At 46.2% G+C, this 25,137-nt stretch overlaps 1 protein-coding gene across 1 annotated transcript; it reads left to right on the top strand.

Annotated features, from left to right (window-relative positions):
- Positions 1-8,443: 8,443 nt before the first annotated feature.
- LOC142750556 (uncharacterized) lies at positions 8,444-11,617 on the top strand. Its single transcript, XM_075859553.1, has 2 exons — positions 8,444-8,582; positions 9,822-11,617. Exons 1-2 carry the CDS (start codon positions 8,444-8,446, stop codon positions 11,615-11,617), a joined length of 1,935 nt encoding a protein of 644 aa, XP_075715668.1.
- Positions 11,618-25,137: the final 13,520 nt, after the last annotated feature.

The raw sequence follows: 25,137 nt of genomic DNA on the forward strand, positions 1-25,137 counted from the left end.
CCTAGGAGATGCCAGCGCTCACTTCCGCTCCGTTCGGCTGGATCCCGTAGGGTGCGCGCGCACGCTCGCGCCCGGCCTTAAAGGGCCAGCGTGCGCAATTAGGAAATCGTCATCACCATCAACTGCCACGATTTCCTGGTCTATAAGAAGGCCCCTGGCCTTCTAATCTTTGCCTGAGCGTTGTTAGTCTTTCCCAGTCTGTCTCGCAAATGGTTCCGTAGTGTCTCCCGTTCCAGCTGTTACCCGTGCCCTGTTACCGTTCCTGTATACCGTGTTGTTCCTGTGCCTACCCGCGTTCAAGTGTCTTCTGCCACGTCAAGTGCCATCTGCCACGTCAAGTGCCATCTGCCACGTCAAGTGCCATCTGCCACGTCAAGTGCCATCTGCCACATCAAGTGCCATCTGCCACATCAAGTGTCATCGGATACTGCCCGCCACGTCTGGCGCCACTTGCCGCACCTGCCTCCATCCGTGCTGAAGCCACAGCCACCGCCCGGACTATTTCAGGTACCCAAGCATACTGTCTGCCATTTACTTCTGCTTAGACTGTGACCTGGTCAGCTGCCTCCCCGCTACGGCGGAGCGGCCTAGTGGGTCCACATACCCTGTGCCCGTGACAATAAGGACCTGTCCGATGTGTCGTACGTCTCGTTTGACAGAGCGGTGGACTTAGTTCGCCAGGCGGGTCCGGGAGCCCTTATGGCTAAATCAGACATTGAATCAGCGTTCCAGTTGTTACCTGTCCATCCAGACTGTTTTCACCTGCTAGGTTGTGAGTTTGACGCCCAGTTTTATTATGACATGTGCCTCCCAATGGGTTGTTCTATCTCATGTTTCTACTTCAAAGTTTTTAGTTCCTTTTTGGAGTGGGTTTTGAAGGAACTTACGGGGTGTACATCGACGATGCACTACTTGGATGATTTCTTTATCGTAGGCCCTGCTGTGTCGCGAAGGTGCCAGATATTGTTAAACTCTTTTCGCAATTTATCAGCCCATTTCGGCGTCCCCCTTTTGGAAGAGAAAACTGAGGGCCCTACTACAGTGTTGTCTTTCCTGGGCATAGAGATTGACTCTTCAGAGATGGTGTTCCGATTGCCGGCTGATTAAGTTATGAAGTTGCGCTCACACTTGGCAGCGGCCATATCAGCAAAAAAATTACAGCTCCGACAGGTCTAATCCCTGTTGGGTTTGTTGGTATTTGCCAGTAGAGTTATGCCCATGGGACGCATTTTCTCGCGCCACTTGTCCCTGTCCACGGCCGGCGCCCGGTTACCCACCCATTATGTATGCATAACTGCCGCCCTTAGGAGTGATTTCCAAGTATGGTTACATTTTATCTCCGATTACAACGGGCGCACCTGCTGGAGGTCACCTACCGTGTCCAACCAGGAGATCCAGCTGTTCACGGATGAGGCGGGCAGCGCCGGCTTTGGAGCTATACTGGGCTCTTCCTGGTGCGCGGCCCCGTGGCCTGAAGCATTGTGCCTTCGGGGCTGGTGCAAAAATGTAACATTGCTAGAAATGTTCCCTATCATAGTTGCTATAGAATTGTGGGGCGAAAAGTTAGCTAATTCATCCATGGTGATTTGGTTCATGCCGTTAACCATTTGACTTCCTCTTCAATGCCGGTGGTGGTTCTAATTAGACGCTTGGTTTTAAGATGCTTGCAGCACAACATTCAATTTAGGGCTCGTCATATTCCAGTTGTTAAAAATAATGTCGCTGACGCCCTTTAACGTTTTAATTGGCAGGTTTTCCGTTCACTCTGCCCATGGGCGGACTTGGAAGGGGCCAGCTGCCCGGATGCACTGTGGAGGATGCTGGATCTCAGCTGGTCCCCCTCGTGAGGTCATCCCTCGCACCAACCACCTGGGCTACATACGGTAAGGCGTGGAATGAGTGGATGGATGTTGTCGGTGTTCTTCCCCTGGTTCCTGATGAAGCTACCCTACGGGTTTATGTATTGGGCAGTTGCGCAGCGGAGCCTTTCAGGTCTGGCATTTTTCTTTAAATTGCGCGCATCACCAAGTCCTTTTTCATTGCACAAGCATTAAAGGGTTGGAAGAAATCCGCGGTTAGAAGAGAAGCTAGACGCCCTGTCTCCTTCCCAATCCTAATCCTCATCAAATTGTTACAGGTCCTTAAGTACGTTTGTTCTTCTCCGTTTGAAATATCCTTGTTAACAGCGGCCTATGCTTTGGCCTTTTTTGGAGCGTTACGTATCTCGGAATTGATACCCATGTCTGTGACCCGCCCTGGTGGTTTGTTAGCTAACGATGTTGCATTATCCAACTCAGGGGTTCGCATACGAAAATCCAAGACAGACACTTTTGGCAGGGGTTGTTGGGCATCTTTGAGACCGGTCTCCGGTCCCGGCTGCCCTGTCCGGGCCATCACACTTTATACAGATGTTCGTGTGTCAGGTACACAATTTTTCTCACAAGCCGATGGTAAACCAATCACTAGGTTTAAATTAACAGCAATATTTCGGTCAGCCTTAACCCATGCTGGCTTCCCCCACAAGTAGTTCGGAACACATTCATTCCGCATTGGAGCCGCTACCACGGCCAGCGGCTTGGGTCTATCTGATGAGGATGTACGGAGTATCGGGCGGTGGCGTTCGGATTGTTTCGCCGGTTATATCCGTCCGGATTTGATTTTGCATTAAGTTTATTTGTTTCTTTTTAGGTTCACACCCCGTTATATGGATCCTTGGGCATTCTTACGTTTTCTGGGCAGAAAGGAGAGCGGCAATACGACCGGGAGGTCTCTCGCTGGGTCTGCTGGGAGCTGACGTCCATTGGCGGGGTTTGCGAGGTCATCAACAAGCAATGAGTCGGTCCTCTGGTACTAGTGATCCATGACGAGGGGAATTACCTATGTTCTGTTCGCTTGGGTGAGCTCATAGCACTGATCCAGTCCAACCTGAAAAGGTTTACTTCGTTTTTCAACGAATTGGTGCTAGTTTGGTCTGAGGTCATTCCCAGGGCAGTATGGGAAGGGGCCTGTGACGAGGCTGCAATTGAAAGGGGTAGGCGGCTGCGTAACACCAGGGTGTCCAGGTATGTCAGGGCTGGTGGAGGTGTGGTAATTAGGCACAGGCAGTTGGAAGGTGACAATCGGTGCCTGCTGCTACAGGACGGGACACACCTCACGGATATCGGATTGGATATCTTTTTATCCTGACTCCAGGATGGTATGGAGGAGGCTCTGTTTCAGTTGACCGGAGGTGTGCGCAGTTAAGGATGCTCACCCTCCTCGTGGCGGTAATTGTGGAAAGGTACGCCCTACATGCCCTTCCTTAGGCGGGCTGGCATACGGGTACATTAAAATGTGTATTGGTTTACGGTTATGTTGATAAATATCCAAATAATAAATAAATAAAGCTGTGGCCGACCCTTCGTGTCAACACACGTTCATTGGTAGTTGGTCAAGTTATTTGTTATTAACCCCTTCCCTCTTTAGCCACTTTTGACCTTCCTGACAGAGCCTCATTTTTCAAATCTGACATGTGTCACTTTATGTGGTAATAACTCCGGAATGCTTTCACCTATCCAAGCGATTCTGAGATTGTTTTCTCGTGACACATTGGACTTTATGTTACTGGCAAAATTTGCTCGATATGTTCAGTATTTAATTGTGAAAAACACCAAAAATTAGCGAAAAATTGCAAAAATTAGCATTTTTCTCAATTTAAATGTATCTGCTTGTAAGACAGGCAGTTATACAACACAAAATTGTTGCTAATTAACATCACCCATATGTCTACTTTAGATTGGCATCGTTTTTTGAACATCCTTTTATTTTTCTAGGACGTTACAAGGCTTAGAACTTTAGCAGCAATTTCTCACATTTTCAAGAAAATTTCAGAAGGCTATTTTTACAGGGGCCAGTTCAGTTGTGAAGTGGTTTCGAGGGCCTTATAATTAGAAACCCCCAAAAAGTCACCCCATTTTAAAAACTTCACCCCTCAAAGTATTCAAAACAGCATTTAGAAAATGTCTTAACCCTTTACACATTTCACAGGAATTAAAGCAATGTAGAGGTGAAATTTACAAATTTCATATTTTTCTGCAGAAATAAATTTTTAATACAATTTTTTTTATAACACAGAAGGTTTTACCAGAGAAATGCAACTCAATATTTGTTGCCCAGTTTCTGCAGTTTTAGGAAATATCCCACATGTGGCCGTAGCGTGCTACTGGACTGAAGCACCGGCCTCAGAAGCAAAGGAGCACCTAGTGGATTTTGGGGCCTTATTTTTGTTAGAATATATTTTAGGCACCATGTCAGGTTTGAAGGGCTCTTGCAGTGACAAAACAGTAAAAGTCCCTCAAAGGTGACCCCATCTGGGAAACTAGACACCTCAAGGAAATTATCTAGGGGTGTAGTGAGCATTTTGACCGCACAGGTTTTTTACAGAAATTATTGGAAGTAGGCCGTGAAAATTAAAATCAACATTTCTTCAAAGAAAATGTAGGTTTAGCGATTTTTTTTTTCTCATTTCCACAAGGACTAAAGGAGAAAAAGCACCGCAAAATTTGTAAAGCAATTTCTCCCGAGTAAAACAATACCTGACATGTGGTAATAAACGGTTGTTTGGAGACACGGCGTGGCTGAGAAGGGAAAGAGCGCTATTTGGCTTTTGGAGTTCACATTTAGCAGGAATGGTTTGCGGAGGCCATGTCACATTTACAAAGCCCCTGAGGTGACAAAACAGTGGAAACCCCCAACAAGTGACCCCATTTTGGAAACTACACACCTTGAGGAAATTATCTAGGTGTATGGTGAGCATTTTGACCCCACAGGTTTTTTGCAGAAATTTTTGCAAGTAGGCTGTGAAAATGAAAATCTACATTTTTTTCAAATAAAATGTAGGTTTAGCTAATTTTTTTTCATTTCCACAAGGACTAAAGGAAAAAAAGCACCATAACATTTGTAAAGAAATTTCTCCCGAGTAAAACAATACCCCACATGTGGTAATAAACGGCTGTTTGGACACACGGCGAGGCTGAGAAGGGAAAGAGCGCCATTTGGCTTTTGGAACTCAAATTTAGCAGGAATGGTTTGCGAAGGCCATGTCGCATTTACAAAGCCCCTGAGGGGATAAAACAGTGGAAACCCCCCGCAAGTGACCCCATTTTGGAAACTACACCCATTGAGGAAATTATCTAGGGGTATAGTGAGCGTTTTGACGCAACAGGTTTTTTGCATAAATTATTGGAAGTAGGCCCTGAAAATGACAATCTAAATTTTTTCAAAGAAAATATAGGTTTAGCTAATTTTTTATAATTTTCACAAGGACTGAAGGAGAAAAAGCACCGCAAAATTTGTAAAGCAATTTCTCCCGAGTAAAACAATACCCCACATGTGGTAATAAACGGCTGTTTGGACACACGGCAGGGCTTAGAATGGAAAGAGCGCTATTTGGCTTTTGGAGATCACATTTAGCTGGAATGGTTTGCGGAGGCAATGTCGCATTTGCAAAGCCCCTGAGGGGACAAAACAATGAAAACTACCAAAAAGTGACTCCATTTAGGAAACTACACCCCTTAAGGAATTCATCTAGGGGTGTAGTAAGCATTTTGACCCCATAGATGTTTCATAGAATTTATTAGAATTGGGCAGTGAAAATAAAAACAAACCTTTTTCTTCAATAAGACGTAGCTTTAGAGCAAAATTTTTAGTTTTCTCAACAAATAAAGGAAAAAAATAACCCAACATTTGTAAAGCAATTTCTCCTGAGTACGGCAATACCCCATATGTGGTCATAAACTGCTGTTTGGGCACACGGTAGGGCTCAGAAGGGAAGGAGCACCATTTGGAGTGCAGATTTTGCTAGATTGGTTTCTGGGCGCCTGTGGGACCAAAACAGTGGAAACCCCCTAGAAGTGACCCCATTTTGGAAACTACACCCCTCATTGCATTTACCTAGTGATGTAGTGAGCATGTTAACCCTGCAGGTGTTTTGTAGAAATTAGTGTGCATTCAATGTTGCAGAGTGAAAATGGGATTTTTTTCCATAGATATGCCAATATGTGGTACCCAGCTTGTGCCACCATAACAAGACAGCTCTCTAATTATTATGCGGTGTTTCCCGGTTTTAGAAGCACCCTACATGTGGCCCTAATCTTTTGCCTGGACATTCGACCAGGCTCAGGAGTGAAAGCGTACCATGCAAAATTAAGGCCTAATTTGGCGATTTACAAAGTATTGGTTCACAATTGCAGAGGCTCAGATATGAAATAATAAAAAGAAACCCCTGAGAAGTTGCCCCATTTGGAAACTGCACCCCTCAAGGCATTTATTAAGGGGTGTAGTGAGCATTTTCACCCCTCAGGTCTTTTCCATAAATGAATGCGCTGCGGATGGTGCAAATTAAAACATTTATATTTTTCCCTAGATATGCCATTTCAGTGGCAAATATGTCATGCCCAGCTTATGCCACTGGAGACACATACCCCAAAAATTGCTAAAAGGGTTCTCCCAGGTATGACGATGCCATATATGTGGAAGGAAACTGCTGTTTGGGCACACTGTAGGGCTCAGATGGGAGAGAGCGCCATTTGGCTTTTGGAGCGTGGATTTTGCTTGGTAGTAGATTCGTTTGAGTATTACTGGTGTTTCCATTTATAATGTGGGGGTACAAGTAAGCTGGGCAGAGTACACCAGGGGCATAGTCAGGTGGTATAATAATGGGGTAAAAAAACAATAAAATAATCCATAGATGTGTGTTACGCTGTGAAGCAATCCTTTCTGCACAGGCCGGTGTCGCACTGATATGTGGCGTCCTTTCTTATGCCCGTTTTGGTCCACACTCCGTACCTTTGCAGTTTGGGGAATTTTGCTGGTAAAGTGTTGTCCTGGTATAATAAGGGGGCACTCGCTTCCAGCAGATATGTTTGGGCCCTCCCCTTCCTGGTTCCCTAATTTTAGGTCCTTGATAAATTGCCTCTTGAAACAGAAGAAATGTTCCCCTCGGGCACAACTGCATATTTTTTTATTTCCTGACTTATTGGAGCCATAACTAATTTTATTTTTTCATAAACGTAGTGGTATGAGGGCTGTTTTTTTGCGGGACGAGCTGTAACGATTATTGGTATCATTTTGGGGTGCATGTGACTTTTGATCAGGCCAGGTAAACAAAAAAACGCAATTCTGGCACAGCATTTTTAGTTTTATTTATACAGCGTTCACCATGCGTTATAAATTACATGTTAACTTTATTCTGCGGGTCAGTACAATTCCGGCGATACCTAATTTATAGAACTTTTGTTATGTTTTACAACTTCTTGCACAATAAAATTACTTTTGTAAAAAGAATGTATTTTTTCTATCGCCAAGTTGTGAGAACAATAACTTTTTCATTTTTTTGTCGACGGAGCTGTATGAGGGCTTGTTTTTTGCGAGACAAGCTATAGTTTTTATTGGTACCATTTTTGGATATGTGCGACTTTTTGATCACTTTTTATTCCAATATTTGTAGCGCAAAGTGACCAAAAAACAGAAACTCTGGTATAGTTTTTTACCTTTTTTATGTTTTTTGTAAAAAACGGATGTAAGATACAGCTGAGATCCGGCGATAATGGTACCGGCTCAGCTTCTGAGCCGGTGCCAAACATTTGGCGTATGGATACGGCAATTTGCGGGAAATCATAGCTTTCCATGGCGTACCCATACGGCAAATGTTGGGAAGGGGTTAAAGGGTAACTAAACGTTTGACAAACTTCTGATGTATCATAATGACACGTCAGAAGTTTTGATTAGTGGGGGTCACAGCACTGAGAACCCCACCAATCGCTAAAACGAAATGGCAGAAGTGCTCGTGAATAGACTTTTTCTGTGAAATCTTTTTTAACAACTTCATTACTACAGGGTTTACGCCCCTACATTACTGAGCCGATTGTGGCCGAATGTTTTTGCATCACTGAATTCAGAGAGCCATTAACTTTTTTATTTTTCCATCATCTAAGTTGTATGTGGGCTTGTTTTTTGCAGGATGAATTATATTTTTTTAATAGAACCATTTTCAGGGAAGATATAAATTGATTAGGTTTTATAAAAAAAAAAAAATTAAAGGAGGAAATGGAAAATAAAATAAATTTTTCCATAGTTTTTCACGTTTTTTTTATTTCGGGTATCCGTGCACATTAAATAACTGGTTAATTTTATTACGAGGGTAGTTACAATTGCAGCGATACCATATCTGTGTCTATTTTTTTCACCACCTATTAAAAACAAAAAATCTATTAAGCCGTGCTTCTGACCTAATAGGCATATAGCTATGGCAGCCCTGGGGCTTTTTCAAGCCATCAACACCACCCACATGGTCTGTCACTCAGGCCCCACCCAGAATACGACATTATCAGAACCTAGAACTGTTAGTGACATCACAATACCAGTGACATCACAATGCCCCATCCAGCCCTACATAAGGTGAAGGATGTGCTGGGGACAGTTGAGGGTTTTGAAGAAGGAGATGATGATTATGATGATGATGATGGATGTGAGAGTTTTGCTGCTTATTTTGCTGACTGTCGCCCCATGTGATGTAGAAGGTCTGGTAACTAGAAGAACAGCAGGTAATGTGCATTTATACTTGGGGGGGTTCTGTTACAAGAGATCAGTGGCGCTACATTGGCGCTGCCTATCTTTTCCTATCTGTCTCACATGGCTTTTGCAGGAAGTTTCTTTCTTCTGTGCCAGCTAATGATTGACATATAACACTCCCTCTCTCTTTAAGAAGAGGTTCTTTAGCAGCTGCATTGTGTATTATACAGACCTGAGCCACAGCTACAGACCTTCTTTATTTACATGCACTGACTTAATATAATAAACGGTCAGAACAGGAGGGAAATTTGTGCCGCTGCTGTATTTACCTCATAGAGGATTGTCTAAATGGACTACAAATGTAACAAACCCTCAGCTTTGAGACGTATTAGGTCTGTACAGGTTTTCAGCCTCTGAATGTAAGCAAGAATGCTCCCATTCACTGCCAGAAAGCAGAGATTTTGAAAAACATATTAGAAAGTAGCAGAATGATATAATTATTGTGATTTATATAAAACCAAGAAAAACATTTTAAAAACATGAGAGCAGTCACATTATCCCTGCATGCACTGCCCTTCACTCAGGCCCCGCCCAGATTACATCATCAGAACTCTGCACTGTTGGTGACATCACAATACCAGTGATATTACATTACACTGTTGGTGATATCACAATACCAGTGACATCACAATACCCTGTCCAGCACTATATAATGCAGGGGATGTGCTGGAGATATTTGAGGGTTTTGATTAAAGAGATGATGATGATGGATGTAAGAGTTTTGCTACTGATTTTGCTGATGGTCGCCCCGTGTGATCTAGAGGGTCGGGTCACTAGAAGATCAGCAGGTAATGGAAATTTTCTAATGGGGGGGGCTTTGTTACTAAGTATAAGTCAATGATCTGCAAAAATGGTCCCCAAATTGAGACTATCTAAGGCCTCATGCACACAACCGTAGCCATGTGCACGGCCATGATTTTGGGTCGGCCGGCCGCGGAGTGTCACCCGCAAGCCACCCGCAAATTGCGGGCTGTGCACATGACCGCATCCATTATTTTCTATGGAAATCACGGTCGGGTGCATGGGACCATAGAAATGAATGGGGCCGCAATTCCCCCGGGGATTATCGGGAGATTTGCGTCCGCAAAAGCACGTTCGTGTGCATGGAGCCCAACTGTTGTGAAACTACAATTACCAGCATGTTTAGAATGTCCTCGTCTGGTATACTGTATGTAAAGTCTCACTATTATCTATTATTCATTTCTGGACAGTGACCACCCCTACCGTGCCCCTGCCAGCTGCCACCCTGGAGGAAATCCTTGGTTACACCGCTGTGGCAGTATTTGACGCCTTCCTGTTCGCTGTGATGGGGGCCCTGATATATTTTATCTACAAATTGCACCAATTCGTGCGTCAGGACCCAGCAGAGGGTGAGCTAAAGGAAGTTGTTGTGGAGAAGCCGGCTGCTCCAAAGAAAGAGACGAGTGTAAAAATCACAGCTTCGAGCGAGGATCTAAAAAACAATGTGGCCCACATACCAGCTGCCCCGAAGCTAGAGCCGAGTGCATTTATGACTGCACTAAAATTCCTAAAGAAATGCTGTGGTAAGAAAAACAGCTACAAATTGCACCAACAGCCAATGGAGGATGAGCTAAAGGAAGTTGTTGTGGAAAAGACAGCTGCAAATACCAGCTCACCAAAGGAAAAGCTAAAAGACGATATGGCCCAGATACCAGCTGCTCCGAAGCTAGACCTGAGTGCATTTACCACTGCACCAAAGAAAGATCCAAAAATCAATGTGAGCCAAATACCAGCTGCTCCGAAGCTAGACCTGACTGCATTTACCACCGCACCAAAGAAAGATCCAAAAATCAATGTGGTCCAGATACCAGCTGCTCCGAAGCTAGAGCCGAGTGCATTTACCACTGCACCAAAGAAAGATCCAAAATTCGATGTGGGCCAAATACCAGCTGCTCCGAAGCTAGACCTGACTGCATTTACCACTGCACCAAAGAAAGATCCAGAAATTGATGTGGTCCAGATACCAGCTGCTCCGAAGCTAGAGCCGAGTGCATTTACCACTGCACCAAAGAAAGATATAAAAATTGATGTGGTCCAGATACCGGCTGCTCCGAAGCTAGACCTGAGTGCATTTACCACTGCACCAAAGAAAGGTTCAAAAATTGATGTGGTCCAGATACCGGCTGCTCCGAAGCTAGACCTGAGTGCATTTACCACTGCACCAAAGAAAGGTCCAAAAATTGATGTGGTCCAGATACCAGCTGCTCCGAAGCTAGACCTGAGTGCATTCACCACCGCACCAAAGAAAGATCCAGAAATTGATGTGGTCCAGATACCAGCTGCTCCGAAGCTAGAGCCGAGTGCATTTACCACCGCACCAAAGAAAGATATAAAAATTGATGTGGTCCAGATACCGGCTGCTCCGAAGCTAGACCTGAGTGCATTTACCACTGCACCAAAGAAAGGTTCAAAAATTGATGTGGTCCAGATACCGGCTGCTCCGAAGCTAGACCTGAGTGCATTCACCACCGCACCAAAGAAAGATCCAAAAATCGATGTGGCCCAGATACCAGCTGCTCCGAAGCTAGACCTGAGTGCATTTACCACTGCACCAAAGAAAGGTCCAAAAATTGATGTGGTCCAGATACCAGCTGCTCCGAAGCTAGACCTGAGTGCATTCACCACCGCACCAAAGAAAGATCCAAAAATCGATATGGCCCAGATACCAGCTGCTTCAAAGCTAGACCTGAGTGCATTTAAAACCGCACCAAAGAAAGATATTAAAAATGATATGGCCCAGATACCAGCTGCTCCGAAGTTAGAGTTGAGTGCATTTGTCACCGCACCGAAAAAAAATCTAACAAACGAGGCCCAAAAAGCAGATGCTGCTATGAAAGAGCAAAGTGCAAGAACCACCGCACAGAGCGCAGATCTGGAGAACGTTGTGGCCCAGGAACCAGTTGTCTGGAGGGAAATACCAAAGCTGGAGCACACTGAATTCATGACCACACTGAGTGAACTGCTAAAGAAACGCTGTGGTCAATAAATCAGATTGTAGGTGGGCCACTGTGAGATCTTTCATCAACTGTAAGATAAAAGGTGACCACAATACCACCATAGAAAAGTGATCATCTTTCACTACAAGGAATGGGACACCAGAATCATCGGATGTCTACAGTGCCTGGATCCAGTCATCAGATTTGGGCAACGCCATTGGGCTGGAAAACCGTCCTAAAATATTTACCTTCACATTGACGGACATCTTTGTTCCAGCTTGTTGATGGCATTGGATGCCTGTAATAAAACTGGCTGCATTTAAAAAAATTGATGTGTCCGTGATTTTTGGAATTTTTAGGAACTTGTACATATGTGGGATTGTAATTCTAATAATTTCAGAGGTTACATTACTTGCTGCTGATAAGTTCAGATCAATTTTCAAAGCTATAGAAATGACTTATTTTTATGATTTATTATGGTATACTAATTCGTCCATAAAAAATGTTGGCCGTCCGTGATTTTTGGATAAATCGTCCAGAAAAAAGAATCAGGTTGGCAATCCTGGTCAACGCACATATATCCCACTTCAGAAATCAATGAACCTCTGGAACAAGGACGTAATGTAAAGCACACACTTGTATGTTTTTTAATTATCTAGGATCAGTGACTAGAATTTTTTTCAATGTAAATAAATGCATGTCACAGCCCCATAACTAAGTGCCTAAACTAACAACACAGTCAGGGTGCCCCCGTTAACAGTGCCATCAATGAACAGTGTCAGCACAACACCACATAAACAACAGTGCCACCAAATTTCCGTTAAAAGGCGCACCGCCAGAATTTTTTTTTTATTTTCCCTCCATTTGTACACTGGTGTTTCAGTGGGGTGCTGTGTGCAGAAATACTTACCAATCCGTGCATCACATAGTTTTTGGGTCCAGCGCCGCCCACGTGATCACATTCTGATCTGGTCTGGAATCACTGTGCTTTGGAGGAAACCGGAACTCATGCTCACAATTAATTCGTTCTGGCTCCCATAGGAATGCATTGAGAGCCTGAGTACCCGTTTTCTCAAAAGCACAGGGATTCCAGACCAGGTCAGAATGAAGATCATGTGGGCGGTGCTGGACCCCGAAAACTACGTGATGCACGGACCGGTAATTATTTTTGCAAACAGCACCCCACTGAAACACCAATGCACAAATGGGGGAAAAATGCGCCGGAATAGTACGTCCAGGGGAAAATGCATCGCCATTTTCCCCCCGGCGTTTCATCAAGCTGTGATGCCTGCTGTTGCCGACAGGCTATCACAGCTATCAGGCTATCACAGCTCAGTGTGCAGGGACCAATCATAGTGGTCCCGCCTTCGCTGCTATTGGTTAGTTAGTGACGACCGGCCAATAGCAGCGATCGCATACGTAATTTCCTGCTCTGACCGGAGATCCTGCCGCACCCGCTCTCTGTTGGAGTTAGTTAGTCGAAGAGAGCGGTTGTGGACAGAGTCAGAGCAGAGCAGTTAAAAAAGAACAAATATATCATGTATTTTTTTGCTTTTACCAACTTGTATCCACTTCCCACTCCTGTCCTTGTGTTCAACTTGTCACCCATGTTTTTGGTCAGTGATCTCTATCACTGACCACTTTTGGGTCTTCAGGGCCACATTTCCCTGGTCCCTGAGGATTATTTTTTTACATTTTCTTTATAAAATATAATAAAAATAAAAAAAAGTCAGTTTAGAAAGTCAGCAGATAGTTTTGTATTAGAGTTAGTTAGTGTCAGGTAACCGTCAGGTATAGCCTCAGGGAATTTAGCATCAGGAATCAGTCACCGTTAGTTAGGTTTAGCGTTGGGAATCCGTCACTGTAGTTAGGTTTAACGTTATGGATCCATCCCTGTAGTTAGGTTTAGCGTCAGGGAAGTTCACATAAAATCAGTTGTTAGCGCCAGGAAAGCTCGGAATAATCTAGATAGGTTTAGTGCCAGGCACCAATCACCGTAGTTAGGTTTATCGTCAGGAAAACTCGCAATAATCTAGGTAGATTTAGCATCAGGGAATCGTCACCGTAGTTAAGTTTAGTGTCAGGGAAGTTCACATAAAATCTAGTTAGGTTTAGTGTTGGGAACCCTTGCCCTAGTTAGGTGTAGTGTCAGGGAAGTCTACTCGTTCTATAAAAAAAAAATAAAAAAAATAATTATATATATATATATATATATATAGATATATAGATATATATATATACATATATATATATATATATCTATATATATATAGCAGACAAAAAATGGCGACAGCACCCTGCGACACTAATGCCACCTAAACCACTAAATATAAATAAATATGCACTAAAGCTAAATCTACTTACAAATAGGGAGGTTCTTAGTGCACATTTTGATCAAAAAGTGTTAGCCCACCTGCCACGACAAGGCGACCTCTGTAAGGTGGAAACCTACGCTGCACATACTCCCAGAACTGGGACTAAGCCTACATATATACCTGGGGATGGTAGGATCCAGCATTGAACTGATTAAAAATCACCCAGGGCAGAATGGGAGGAGTGCAAGAACAACAAGTGGAGGCAGTCACTAACCCCACATATATGGATCCCATAAACACAACAAAAATTGAACAGCACATTCCAACTAAATGATACAAAATATATGCAGGTGCAAGAACACCTATGACTGCAGATATACAGCAGACAAAAAATGGCGACAGCACACTGCGACACTAATGCCACCTAAACCACTAAATATAAATAAATATGCACTAAAGCTAAATCTACTTACAAATAGGGAGGTTCTTAGTGCACATTTTGATCAAAAAGTGTTAGCCCACCTGCCACAACAAGGCGACCTCTGTAAGGTGGGAAACTACGCTGCACATACACCCAGAACTGGGACTAAGCCTACATATATACCTGGGGATGGTAGGATCCAGCATTGAACTGATTAAAAATCACCCAGGGCAGAATATCTGATGTCTGATTGCTGTCTGATGCGTTCCATCGGACTTAATATCCGGTATGGGCGCCATCTTGGAGTATGCGCAGTAGACACACACGAGTGTGTCAGGCGCATTTTTCTATCTCCTTACAGACCGAACGATTTACAGTAAGTACATTGCTGCTTAAGTCAAATTAGCTTCTGCCTGCTTCCAATTATCCTAAATTGCCCTTATTTACAGTGTTTCTTGCGATTATTATTACACTCCTTATGCATATTGTATTGTTTCTATATGCTCTACAGTGGAAGAACTATGTGCACTCTATGAATGTATTTTTGTAATATTGATATACACTTTTCTATATGTTTTTATGGAATTATACATATAATTGTTTTATTGTCAATTTATGTATGCTCCTCCTATAAATATTTGACACTCTGTTTAGTTTGTTATGGCTTGAGAAAGGTTCCTGTTGAACCGAAACGTTGCTGCATTGAGGTGAATAAATCCACTTTTGCTTTCATCTACTCTGAAGTCCTGGTGCCGTTACTGTGTTCTATACCTCTCTCTATTGGATGTTGGGGAATTGATTCACCCCCAGGTAACGAGCACATGGCCTGATTTCCTGGAACCATTGGAGTGCTGTGTTCATCGACCTTTGGACTGTATATGTAATGATAGGGGTAGGGAAACGGACAAGTGAGCCCTAATCTACCCGCCACTCTGTCCCTGCCTACTTGCAACGACCCGCCCTAGGCGACGGGGTACAACTGGGCGGCGGTCCCTACGCTCAGTAAGTGCACGAGACAAACATACAAGGGAATATAAAGCAAAGGGAAAGGGGCAGTTGCCCACGGCAACACCATGAGCAACAGAGTGGTGAACGAGCCAAGTCAAAACCAGGAGAGCACGAGGTACCAAACCCCGAGCAGAAGAGTAGTCAGAAAGCCAGGGTCAGAATGGAGCAGGATCAAATTGTTAGGAGCTGTAGCTGGGCCAGGAAACCACACGGAAAGAATCACAAGCAAGGAGGAACAGGAAAGGCAGGTATAAATAGACAGAGGGTGGGAGCTAGCTGAGTCTGGCCAGGCTGCGATAGGCTCTCCCACTCCTAAGCCTGCCAGCCTGAGTGGTGGAAGCTGGAGTCAGTCTCAGAGAGATAGACTCAGGTGAAGACTGATTACCTCTGGAAGTTAACCCCGAAGCTGGACCTGGCAGATCCTTTACAGTACCCCCCCTTTTATGAGGGGCCACCGGACCCTTTCTAAGTGGACCTTGTTTACTGGGGAAACGAAGGTGGAACTTCCTGACCAATACCCCAGTGTGAACATCCCGGGCGGGTACCCAAGTCCTCTCCTCAGGCCTGTATCCTCGCCAATGGACCAGGTACTGGAGGGAGCCTTGGACCATCTTGCTGTCCACAATCTTGGCCACCTCGAATTCCACCCCCTCAGGGGTGAGAACGGGAACAGGAGGTTTCCTCGAGGGAGCCAAGGACGGGGAGCAGCGTTTAAGGAGGGAGGCATGAAACACGTTGTGTATACGAAAAGATGGGGGTAACTCCAGCCGCAAGGAGACAGGATTGAGGACTTCAATGACCTTATACGGCCCAATAAACCGGGGAGCAAACTTCTTGGACGGGACCTTAAGACGCAAGTTCCTAGATGATAACCACACCAGATCCCCGACCATAAACAAGGGGTTAGCAGAACGTTTTCTATCAGCCTGAGTTTTTTGTACGCTCTGGGACGCCTCTAGGTTCTTCTGAACCTGGGCCCAGACTGTGCACAGTTCCTGATGAACGACCTCTACCTCGGGATTGTTGGAACTACCAGGTGAAACGGAGGAGAACCGTGGATTAAATCCAAAATTACAGAAAAAGGGGGAGACCTCTGACGAGTTACTGACCCGGTTATTAAGGGAAAATTCAGCGAGTGGAATGAATGAGACAAACATACAAGGGAATATAAAGCAAAGGGAAAGGGGCAGTTGCCCACGGCAACACCGTGAGCAACAGAGTGGTGAACGAGCCAAGTCAAAACCAGGAGAGCACGAGGTACCAAACCCTGAGCAGAAGAGTAGTCAGAAAGCCAGGGTCAGAATGGAGCAGGATCAAATTGTTAGGAGCTGTAGCTGGGCCAGGAAACCACACGGAAAGAATCACAAGCAAGGAGGAACAGGAAAGGCAGGTATAAATAGACAGAGGGTGGGAGCTAGCTGAGTCTGGCCAGGCTGCGATAGGCTCTCCCACTCCTAAGCCTGCCAGCCTGAGTGGTGGAAGCTGGAGTCAGTCTCAGAGAGATAGACTCAGGTGAAGACTGATTACCTCTGGAAGTTAACCCCGAAGCTGGACCTGGCAGATCCTTTACAGTATATATATATATATATATATATATATATAGATATATACATACAAGTTTAGATATTTAGTTATCTGCAGCATCTAAGCTGGTATTAGGGGGGTTTGTTAGTGTCAGGGAATCGTTCTACATAAACAAAAAATAAGTTTTAGGTAGCAGTCTATTGCTTCTACTAGTGCTAATAAAAGTACTAATAAAAGTACTGTTCAGGAGAACACATTTTGCTGTATACACGTGTCGAAGCACACAATTTACGCGTGTGACACATAAATAATAAAATACGTCCCAAAGGTAATTTTCTCTTGTAGAGGCCTATGCGTTTTTTGCCTCTGACACAGAGTCGTCAGATGGTGAGACTCTCTTTTATTTATCAACCTCCTCATCCAGTGATCAAGAGGAGGAACCCCCTAGGAGACGCCCCAGGACCTCCACCACAGTTGAAACCCCTGAGAGAAGTGACCCCGCAACAGCCTGAGTACACGGGCAGCCCAGGGATAAAATTTAATACGGCAGTGCTCAGTGAGATGGACTTTTTCAAGTTCTTTTTCACGGATAAATTTATAGAGCTTATGGTGTCCCAGACAAATTTATATACCCAACAGTATATAACAAAGATATATACCCCACATCATTTTATGCTGAATTCCACAGGTGGACTCCTGTAGACACAGCAGAGTTAGGCAAGTTCTGGGGACTGCTCTTGAACATGGGGCTTCTGAAAAAGCCATCCATTAGAACCTACTGGAGTACAGACATGTTATACGACACCCCGATGTACTGCATGGCCATGTCCAGGATGCGTTACATAGTTACATAGTTACATAGTTAGTACGGCTGAAAAAAGACACATGTCCATCAAGTTCAACCAAGGGAAGGGAAAAGGGAAGGAAAAATTTCTACACATAGGAGCTAATATTTTTTTGTTCTAGGAAATTATCTAACCCTTTTTTAAAGCCATCTACTGTCCCTGCTGTGACCAGCTCCTGCGGTAGGCTATTCCATAAATTCACCGTTCTTACTGTAAAGAAGCCTTGTCGCCTCTGCAGCTTGAACCTTTTTTTCTCCAGACGGAGGGAGTGCCCCCTTGTTTTTTGAGGGGGTTTTACAAGGAACAGGATTTCACCATATTTTTTGTATGTGCCATTAATATATTTATATAAGTTAATCATGTCCCCCTTAGTCGTCTTTTTTCAAGGCTAAATAGGTTTAATTCTTTCAATCTTTCCTCATAACTTAAATTCTCCATGCCCCTTATTAGCTTCGTTGCTCTTCTTTGTATTTTTTCCAACTCCAGGGCATCCTTTCTATGAACTGGAGCCCAGAACTGAACTGCATATTCTAGATGAGGCCTCACTAATGCTTTGTAAAGTGGCATTATTACATCCCTGTCCCGTGAGTCCATGCCTCTTTTAATACACGACAATATCCTGCTGGCCTTTGAAGCAGCTGATTGACACTGCATGCTGTTATTGAGTTTATGATTTACAAGTACACCCAGATCCTTCTCAACAAGTGAATCCGCCAGTGTAGCGCCCCCTAGGACATATGATGCATGCAGGTTGTTGGTACCCAGATGCATAACTTTACATTTATCTACATTAAACTTCATCTGCCAAGTGGACGCCCAAACACTTAGTTTGTTTAAATCTGCCTGTAATTCATGAACATCTTCCATAGTCTGAACTATATTACATAGCTTGGTGTCATCTGCAAAAATAGAAATAGTGCTATTAATCCCTTCCTCTATATCATTAATAAATAAGTTGAATAATAGTGGTCCCAGCACTGAACCCTGGGGTACACCACTTATAACCGGTGACCATTCAGAGAAGGAATCATTGACCACAACTCTCTGGATACGGTCCTTGAGCCAATTCTCAATCCAATTACAAACTATATTTTCTAAACCTATAGTCCTGAGGCGTTATGAGGCAATACTTCGCTCCTTACATTCTTCTGATAATGAGCAGTGCCCACCCCGAAATGACCCCAGTTTTGACCGTTTGTATAAACTTAGACCCCTATTAGACCATTTCAGTGCCCGGTTTGCCAAAGCATACACCCCCGAGAAGTGTATTTCTGTTGATGAGTCCCTGGTACATTTTAAAGGGAGGCTTCAATTCTGCCAGTACCTGCCGAGTAAGAGTGCAAGGTATGGCGTGAAAATGTATAAGCTGTGCGAGACTGCATCAGGGTATATGTACAAATTTAGAATATATGAAGGGAAGGACACCAGTATTCAGCCCCCAGAATGCCCCCCATTACTGGAAATTAACGCAAAAATTGTGTGGGATTTGGTGCACCCACTGCTGGACCAGGGTTACCCCCTCTACCTGGATAATTTTCATACCAGCGTCCCACTCTTCAAGTGCCTCGCTTCCAGAAGTACTGAGGGATGCGGCACTGCTAAAAGAAATCTGAGAGGCCTCCCTAAGACCCTGCTTGGGCAAACACTCAGAAGGTGTGAGAGCAGGGCACATTCTAGCAGCAACATTGTTAGGGATCTGCCAGGTACTTCATCTAGCTATACTCCTGGGATTAATCAATCCACACCTGAGGCCAGACCCGTTCGACTGACACCATCTCCCACCAACCAGGGTGGCAGGCTCAGGAGTGGGAGAGCCTATCGCGGCCTGGTCTCTCGGAGTTAGCTCCGCCCCCTGCCCTTTATTACCTGCCCTGTGCTCTCCCTCAGTGCTTGTAATTCTTTTGGATTCCTGGCCCCACTGCTGCTTGCTCCAGCCTGCTTCTGCCGTGCTTCTGCCTTGCTGCAGTTCTGCTTGACCTGCTTGCTTGCCCTGGCTTGCTTCTGTCTCCGTGCCCGCTCGGGTGTACTCACTTCGTCCTGGTCCTGACTGTTCGTTCGCCGCCCCGTTTCCTCGTGGCGTTCCGTGGCTACTGCCCCTTCCCTTGCGTGTTCCCTGTTTGTCTTCCTGTGCACTTAGCCAGCGTAGGGACCGCCGCCCAGTTGTACCTCGTCGCCTAGGGCGGGTCGTTGCAAGTAGGCAGGGACAGGGCGGTGGGTAGATTAGGGCTCACTTTCCCTTCACCTCCTTCCTGCCATTACATAATTACAAGCCCTTACCTAGTCTACCATTTCTCCTACGCTGACGCTATCATGGACCCCCTTGAGACCCTGACCCAGCAGATGCAGGGCCTCTCCCTACAGGTCCAGGCCCTGGCCCAAAGGGTCAATCAGGGTGACGCTGCTTTAGTAGTACCCCTCACCTCACCTCTAGAACCCGACCTCAAGTTACCTGACCGGTTTTCAGGGGACCGTAAGACGTTTCTCTCCTTCCGGGAGAGTTGCAGACTGTATTTCCGCCTAAAGCCCCACTCCTCAGGTTCCGAGAACCAGCGGGTGGGTATCATCATATCCCGACTCCAGGAAGGGCCCCAAGAGTGGGCCTTCTCCTTGGCTCCTGACGCCCCTGAACTTTCCTCTGTTGATCGTTTTTTCTCTGCCCTCGGACTCATTTACGACGAGACTGACAGGACTGCTTTAGCCGAGAGTCAGCTGGTGACCTTACGTCAGGGTAGGAGACCGGTTGAGGAATACTGTTCTGATTTTAGGAAGTGGTGCGTAGCTTCTCAGTGGAACGATCCGGCCCTAAGGTGCCAGTTTAGGTTAGGATTATCTGACGCCCTGAAGGATCTGCTGGTTAGCTACCCCTCGCCTGACTCCCTTGACCAGGTTATGGCCCTAGCAGTACGACTTGACCGACGTCTCAGGGAACGTCAGCTAGAACGCTTCAGTGTGCTCCCCTCTGACTTTTCTGCGATTCCCCCCGAGGTCCCGTCTCCTCGCCCCTCCACGGAGGACTCGGAGGTACCTATGCAACTCGGGGCCTCCATGTCCCCTCGACAACGTAGGGAGTTTCGCAGAATGAATGGTCTCTGCTTCTACTGTGGGGACGACAAGCATCTACTGAACACCTGTCCCAGGCGCAAGAATAAGAAGCCGGAAAACTTCCGCGCCTAAGTGATCATCGGGGAGGTCACTTGGGCGCACAGGTATTTCCCGTTAATGTGAAACGCAATAAAATTTTGCTTCCCTTTCATGTCTCGTTTGCTGGCCGGTCTGCCACGGGCAGTGCTTTCGTGGATTCTGGCTCATCTGCTAATATCATGTCTGTGGAATTTGCTATGTCTCTAAAGATGCCTTGTATTGATTTACCTTATCCTATCCCTGTAGTAGGAATCGACTCAACCCCCCTTGCTAATGGTTATTTTACTCAGCATACTCCTGTTTTTGAACTCCTGGTTGGCTCCATGCATTTGGAGCAGTGCTCTGTACTGGTGATGCAGGGATTATCGTCTGATCTGGTTTTAGGCCTTCCCTGGTTGCAGTTGCATAATCCCACATTTGATTGGAATACTGGGGATCTCACCAAATGGGGTAATGAATGTCTTATGTCATGTCTTTCTGTTAACTCTATTTCTCCCAGGGAGGAGGTAAACACGCTTCCTGAGTTTGTTCAGGACTTCGCCGATGTGTTTTCTAAGGAGGCCTCCGAGGTGTTGCCCCCCCATAGAGATTACGATTGCGCCATCGATTTGGTGCCTGGTGCCAAGCTTCCTAAGGGTAGGATATTTAATCTTTCATGTCCTGAACGTGAAGCGATGAGGGTGTATATCCAAGAATGCCTGGCCAAGGGTTTCATTCGCCCCTCGACTTCTCCTGTAGGTGCTGGCTTCTTCTTTGTGGGGAAGAAGGATGGTGGTCTTAGGCCGTGCATTGATTATCGTAACCTGAATAAGGTCACCGTAAGGAACCAGTACCCACTTCCTTTGATTCCGGATCTTTTTAATCAGGTTCAGGGAGCCCAATGGTTTTCTAAGTTCGATCTACGGGGGGCATATAACCTTATCCGCATCAAAGAGGGGGATGAGTGGAAAACTGCGTTCAACACACCCGAGGGTCATTTCGAATACCTGGTCATGCCCTTTGGGTTGTGTAATGCCCCTGCTGTCTTCCAGAATTTTATTAATGAAATCCTGAGAGAGTACCTGGGTAATTTTCTTGTTGTGTACCTTGATGACATACTGGTGTTTTCCAAGGACTGGTCCTCCCACGTGGAGCATGTCAGGAAGGTGCTCCAGGTCCTTCGGGAGAATAATCTGTTTGCTAAGACTGAAAAATGTGTCTTTGGGGTACAGGAGATACCATTTTTAGGGCAAATCCTCACTCCTCATGAATTCCGCATGGACCCTGCCAAGGTTCAAGCTGTGGCGGAATGGGTCCAACCTGCCTCCCTTAAGGTGTTACAGTGTTTTTTAGGGTTCGCCAACTATTACAGGAGATTTATTGCCAACTTCTCGGTCGTCGCTAAGCCTCTTACGGACCTTACCCGCAAGGGTGCCGATGTCCTCCATTGGCCCCCTGAGGCCGTCCAGGCCTTTGAGACTCTCAAGAAGTGCTTTATCTCGGCCCCCGTGCTGATTCAGCCCAACCAAGAGGAGCCATTTATTGTGGAGGTTGACGCTTCCGAGGTGGGAGTGGGGGCCGTCTTGTCCCAGGGTACCAGCTCCCTCACCCATCTCCGCCCCTGTGCTTACTTCTCTAGGAAGTTTTCGCCCACGGAGAGTAACTATGATATTGGCAACCGCGAACTTCTAGCCATTAAATGGGCTTTTGAGGAGTGGCGGCACTTCCTGGAGGGGGCCAGACACCAGGTAACGGTCCTTACGGATCACAAGAATCTGGTTTTCCTAGAATCGGCCCGGAGGCTTAATCCTAGACAAGCTCGGTGGGCACTATTCTTTACCAGATTTAATTTCTTGGTTACCTATAGGGCTGGGTCCAAGAATATTAAGGCTGACGCTCTGTCACGTAGTTTCATGGCCAATCCTCCTTCCGAGAAGGATCCCGCTTGTATTTTACCCCCTGGTATAATCGTCTCTGCCACGGATTCTGATTTAGCTTCTGATATCGCGGCTGATCAGGGTGCAGCTCCCGGGAACGTCCCTGGGGACAAACTGTTTGTTCCCCTGCAATACCGGCTGAGGGTACTCAGGGAAAACCATGACTCCGCTCTATCTGGTCATCCTGGCATCTTGGGCACCAAACACCTCATTACCAGAAACTATTGGTGGCCTGGGTTGCCTAAAGATGTTAGGGCTTACGTCGCCGCTTGTGAGGTTTGCGCTAGGTCCAAAACCCCTAGGTCCCGACCTGCGGGCCTACTACGTTCCTTGCCCATTCCCCAGAGACCTTGGACCCATATCTCCATGGATTTCATCACCGATTTGCCTCCATCTCAGGGCAAGTCGGTGGTGTGGGTGGTAGTCGACCGCTTCAGCAAGATGTGCCACTTTGTGCCCCTTAAGAAGCTACCTAACGCCAAGACGTTAGCTTCTTTGTTTGTGAAACACATCCTGCGTCTCCATGGGGCCCCAGTCAATATCGTTTCTGACAGAGGGGTACAATTTGTTTCCTTATTTTGGAGAGCTTTTTGTAAAAAGTTGGAGATTGATCTGTCCTTCTCCTCCGCCTTCCATCCCGAAACTAATGGCCAAACGGAAAGGACCAACCAATCCCTGGAACAATATTTAAGGTGTTTCATCTCTGACTGTCAATTCGATTGGGTCTCATTCCTTCCCCTTGCTGAATTTTCCCTGAATAACCGGGTCAGTAACTCGTCAGGGGTCTCCCCGTTTTTCTGTAATTTCGGGTTTAACCCAAGGTTCTCCTCCGTCTCCCCTGGTTGTTCCAATAATCCTGAGGTAGAGGAGGTTCATCGGGAACTGTGCACTGTCTGGGCCCAGGTTCAGAAGAACCTAGAGGCGTCCCAGAGCGCACAAAAGATTCAGGCGGATAGTAGACGTTCTGCTAACCCCCGGTTTGTCGTCGGGGATTTGGTCTGGTTGTCGTCCAGGAACTTGCGCCTTAAGGTCCCGTCCAGGAAGTTTGCTCCCCGATTTATTGGACCTTATAAGATCATTGAAGTCCTCAACCCTGTATCCTTCCGTCTGGAGCTCCCCCCATCCTTTCGCATACATGACGTCTTCCATGCCTCCCTCCTTAAACGCTGCTCCCCGTCCTGGTCCCCCTCGAGGATACCTCCTGTTCCCGTTCTCACCCCTGAGGGGGTGGAATTCGAGGTGGCCAAGATTATGGACAGTAGGATGGTCCAGGGCTCCCTCCAGTACCTGGTCCATTGGAGAGGATACGGGCCGGAGGAGAGGACTTGGGTACCTGCCCGTGATGTTCACGCTGGGGTATTGATCAGGAGGTTCCACCTCCTCTTCCCCACTAAACCGGGTCCCCTTAGTAAGGGTCCGGTGGCCCCTCATAAAAGGGGGAGTACTGTTAGGGATCTGCCAGGTACTTCATCTAGCTATACTCCTGGGATTAATCAATCCACACCTGAGGCCAGACCCGTTCGACTGACACCATCTCCCACCAACTAGGGTGGCAGGCTCAGGAGTGGGAGAGCCTATCGCGGCCTGGTCTCTCGGAGTTAGCTCCGCCCCCTGCCCTTTATTACCTGCCCTGTGCTCTCCCTCAGTGCTTGTAATTCTTTTGGATTCCTAGCCCCACTGCTGCTTGCTCCAGCCTGCTTCTGCCGTGCTTCTGCCGTGCTTCTGCCTTGCTGCAGTTCTGCTTGACCTGCTTGCTTGCCCTGGCTTGCTTCTGTCTCCGTGCCCGCTCGGGTGTACTCACTTCGTCCTGGTCCTGACTGTTCGTTCGCCGACCCCGTTTCCTCGTGGCGTTCCGTGGCTACTGCCCCTTCCCTTGCGTGTTCCCTGTTTGTCTTCCTGTGCACTTAGCCAGCGTAGGGACCGCCGCCCAGTTGTACCTCGTCGCCTAGGGCGGGTCGTTGCAAGTAGGCAGGGACAGGGCGGTGGGTAGATTAGGGCTCACTTTCCCTTCACCTCCTTCCTGCCATTACAAACATATTGTGTGTCACGTACAAGGACAAGAGAGATGTTCTTGTATTGACAACAATACATGGCCACACCAGTACCCATGTACCAGTACGAGGTACCAGTACAGAAACCTGCATCCTGGACTGCATCCTGAAGCCCTACAGCGCCATGCGGAAATCGAGGGTGTGGTATAAGAAGCTGGCCGTGCACATCATACAGATGGCATTGTACAATGCGTATGTGCTACATCGATGTACAGGCCAGGGGGGAACTTTCCTGGAATTTCAAGAGGTGTTATCAAGAACCTAATCTTAAGGGACTAGGGAGGGGGGCACCCAGTACTTCTGGAAGCGAGGCCACACACGTAGTACCAGGGCAACATTTTCGAGGAGA

This window comes from Rhinoderma darwinii, chromosome 3, assembly GCF_050947455.1.
Source record: "Rhinoderma darwinii isolate aRhiDar2 chromosome 3, aRhiDar2.hap1, whole genome shotgun sequence".
NCBI lineage: Eukaryota > Metazoa > Chordata > Amphibia > Anura > Rhinodermatidae > Rhinoderma > Rhinoderma darwinii.

Excerpts from the sequence above, each read along its gene's own strand:
- LOC142750556 (XM_075859553.1), top strand. The coding sequence starts at position 8,444 with ATGTGCTGGGGACAGTTGAGGGTTTTGAAGAAGGAGATGATGATTATG. Across the intron at positions 8,583-9,821 it reads GGTAACTAGAAGAACAGCAG|TGACCACCCCTACCGTGCCC; the intron begins GTAATGTGCATT and ends ATTTCTGGACAG.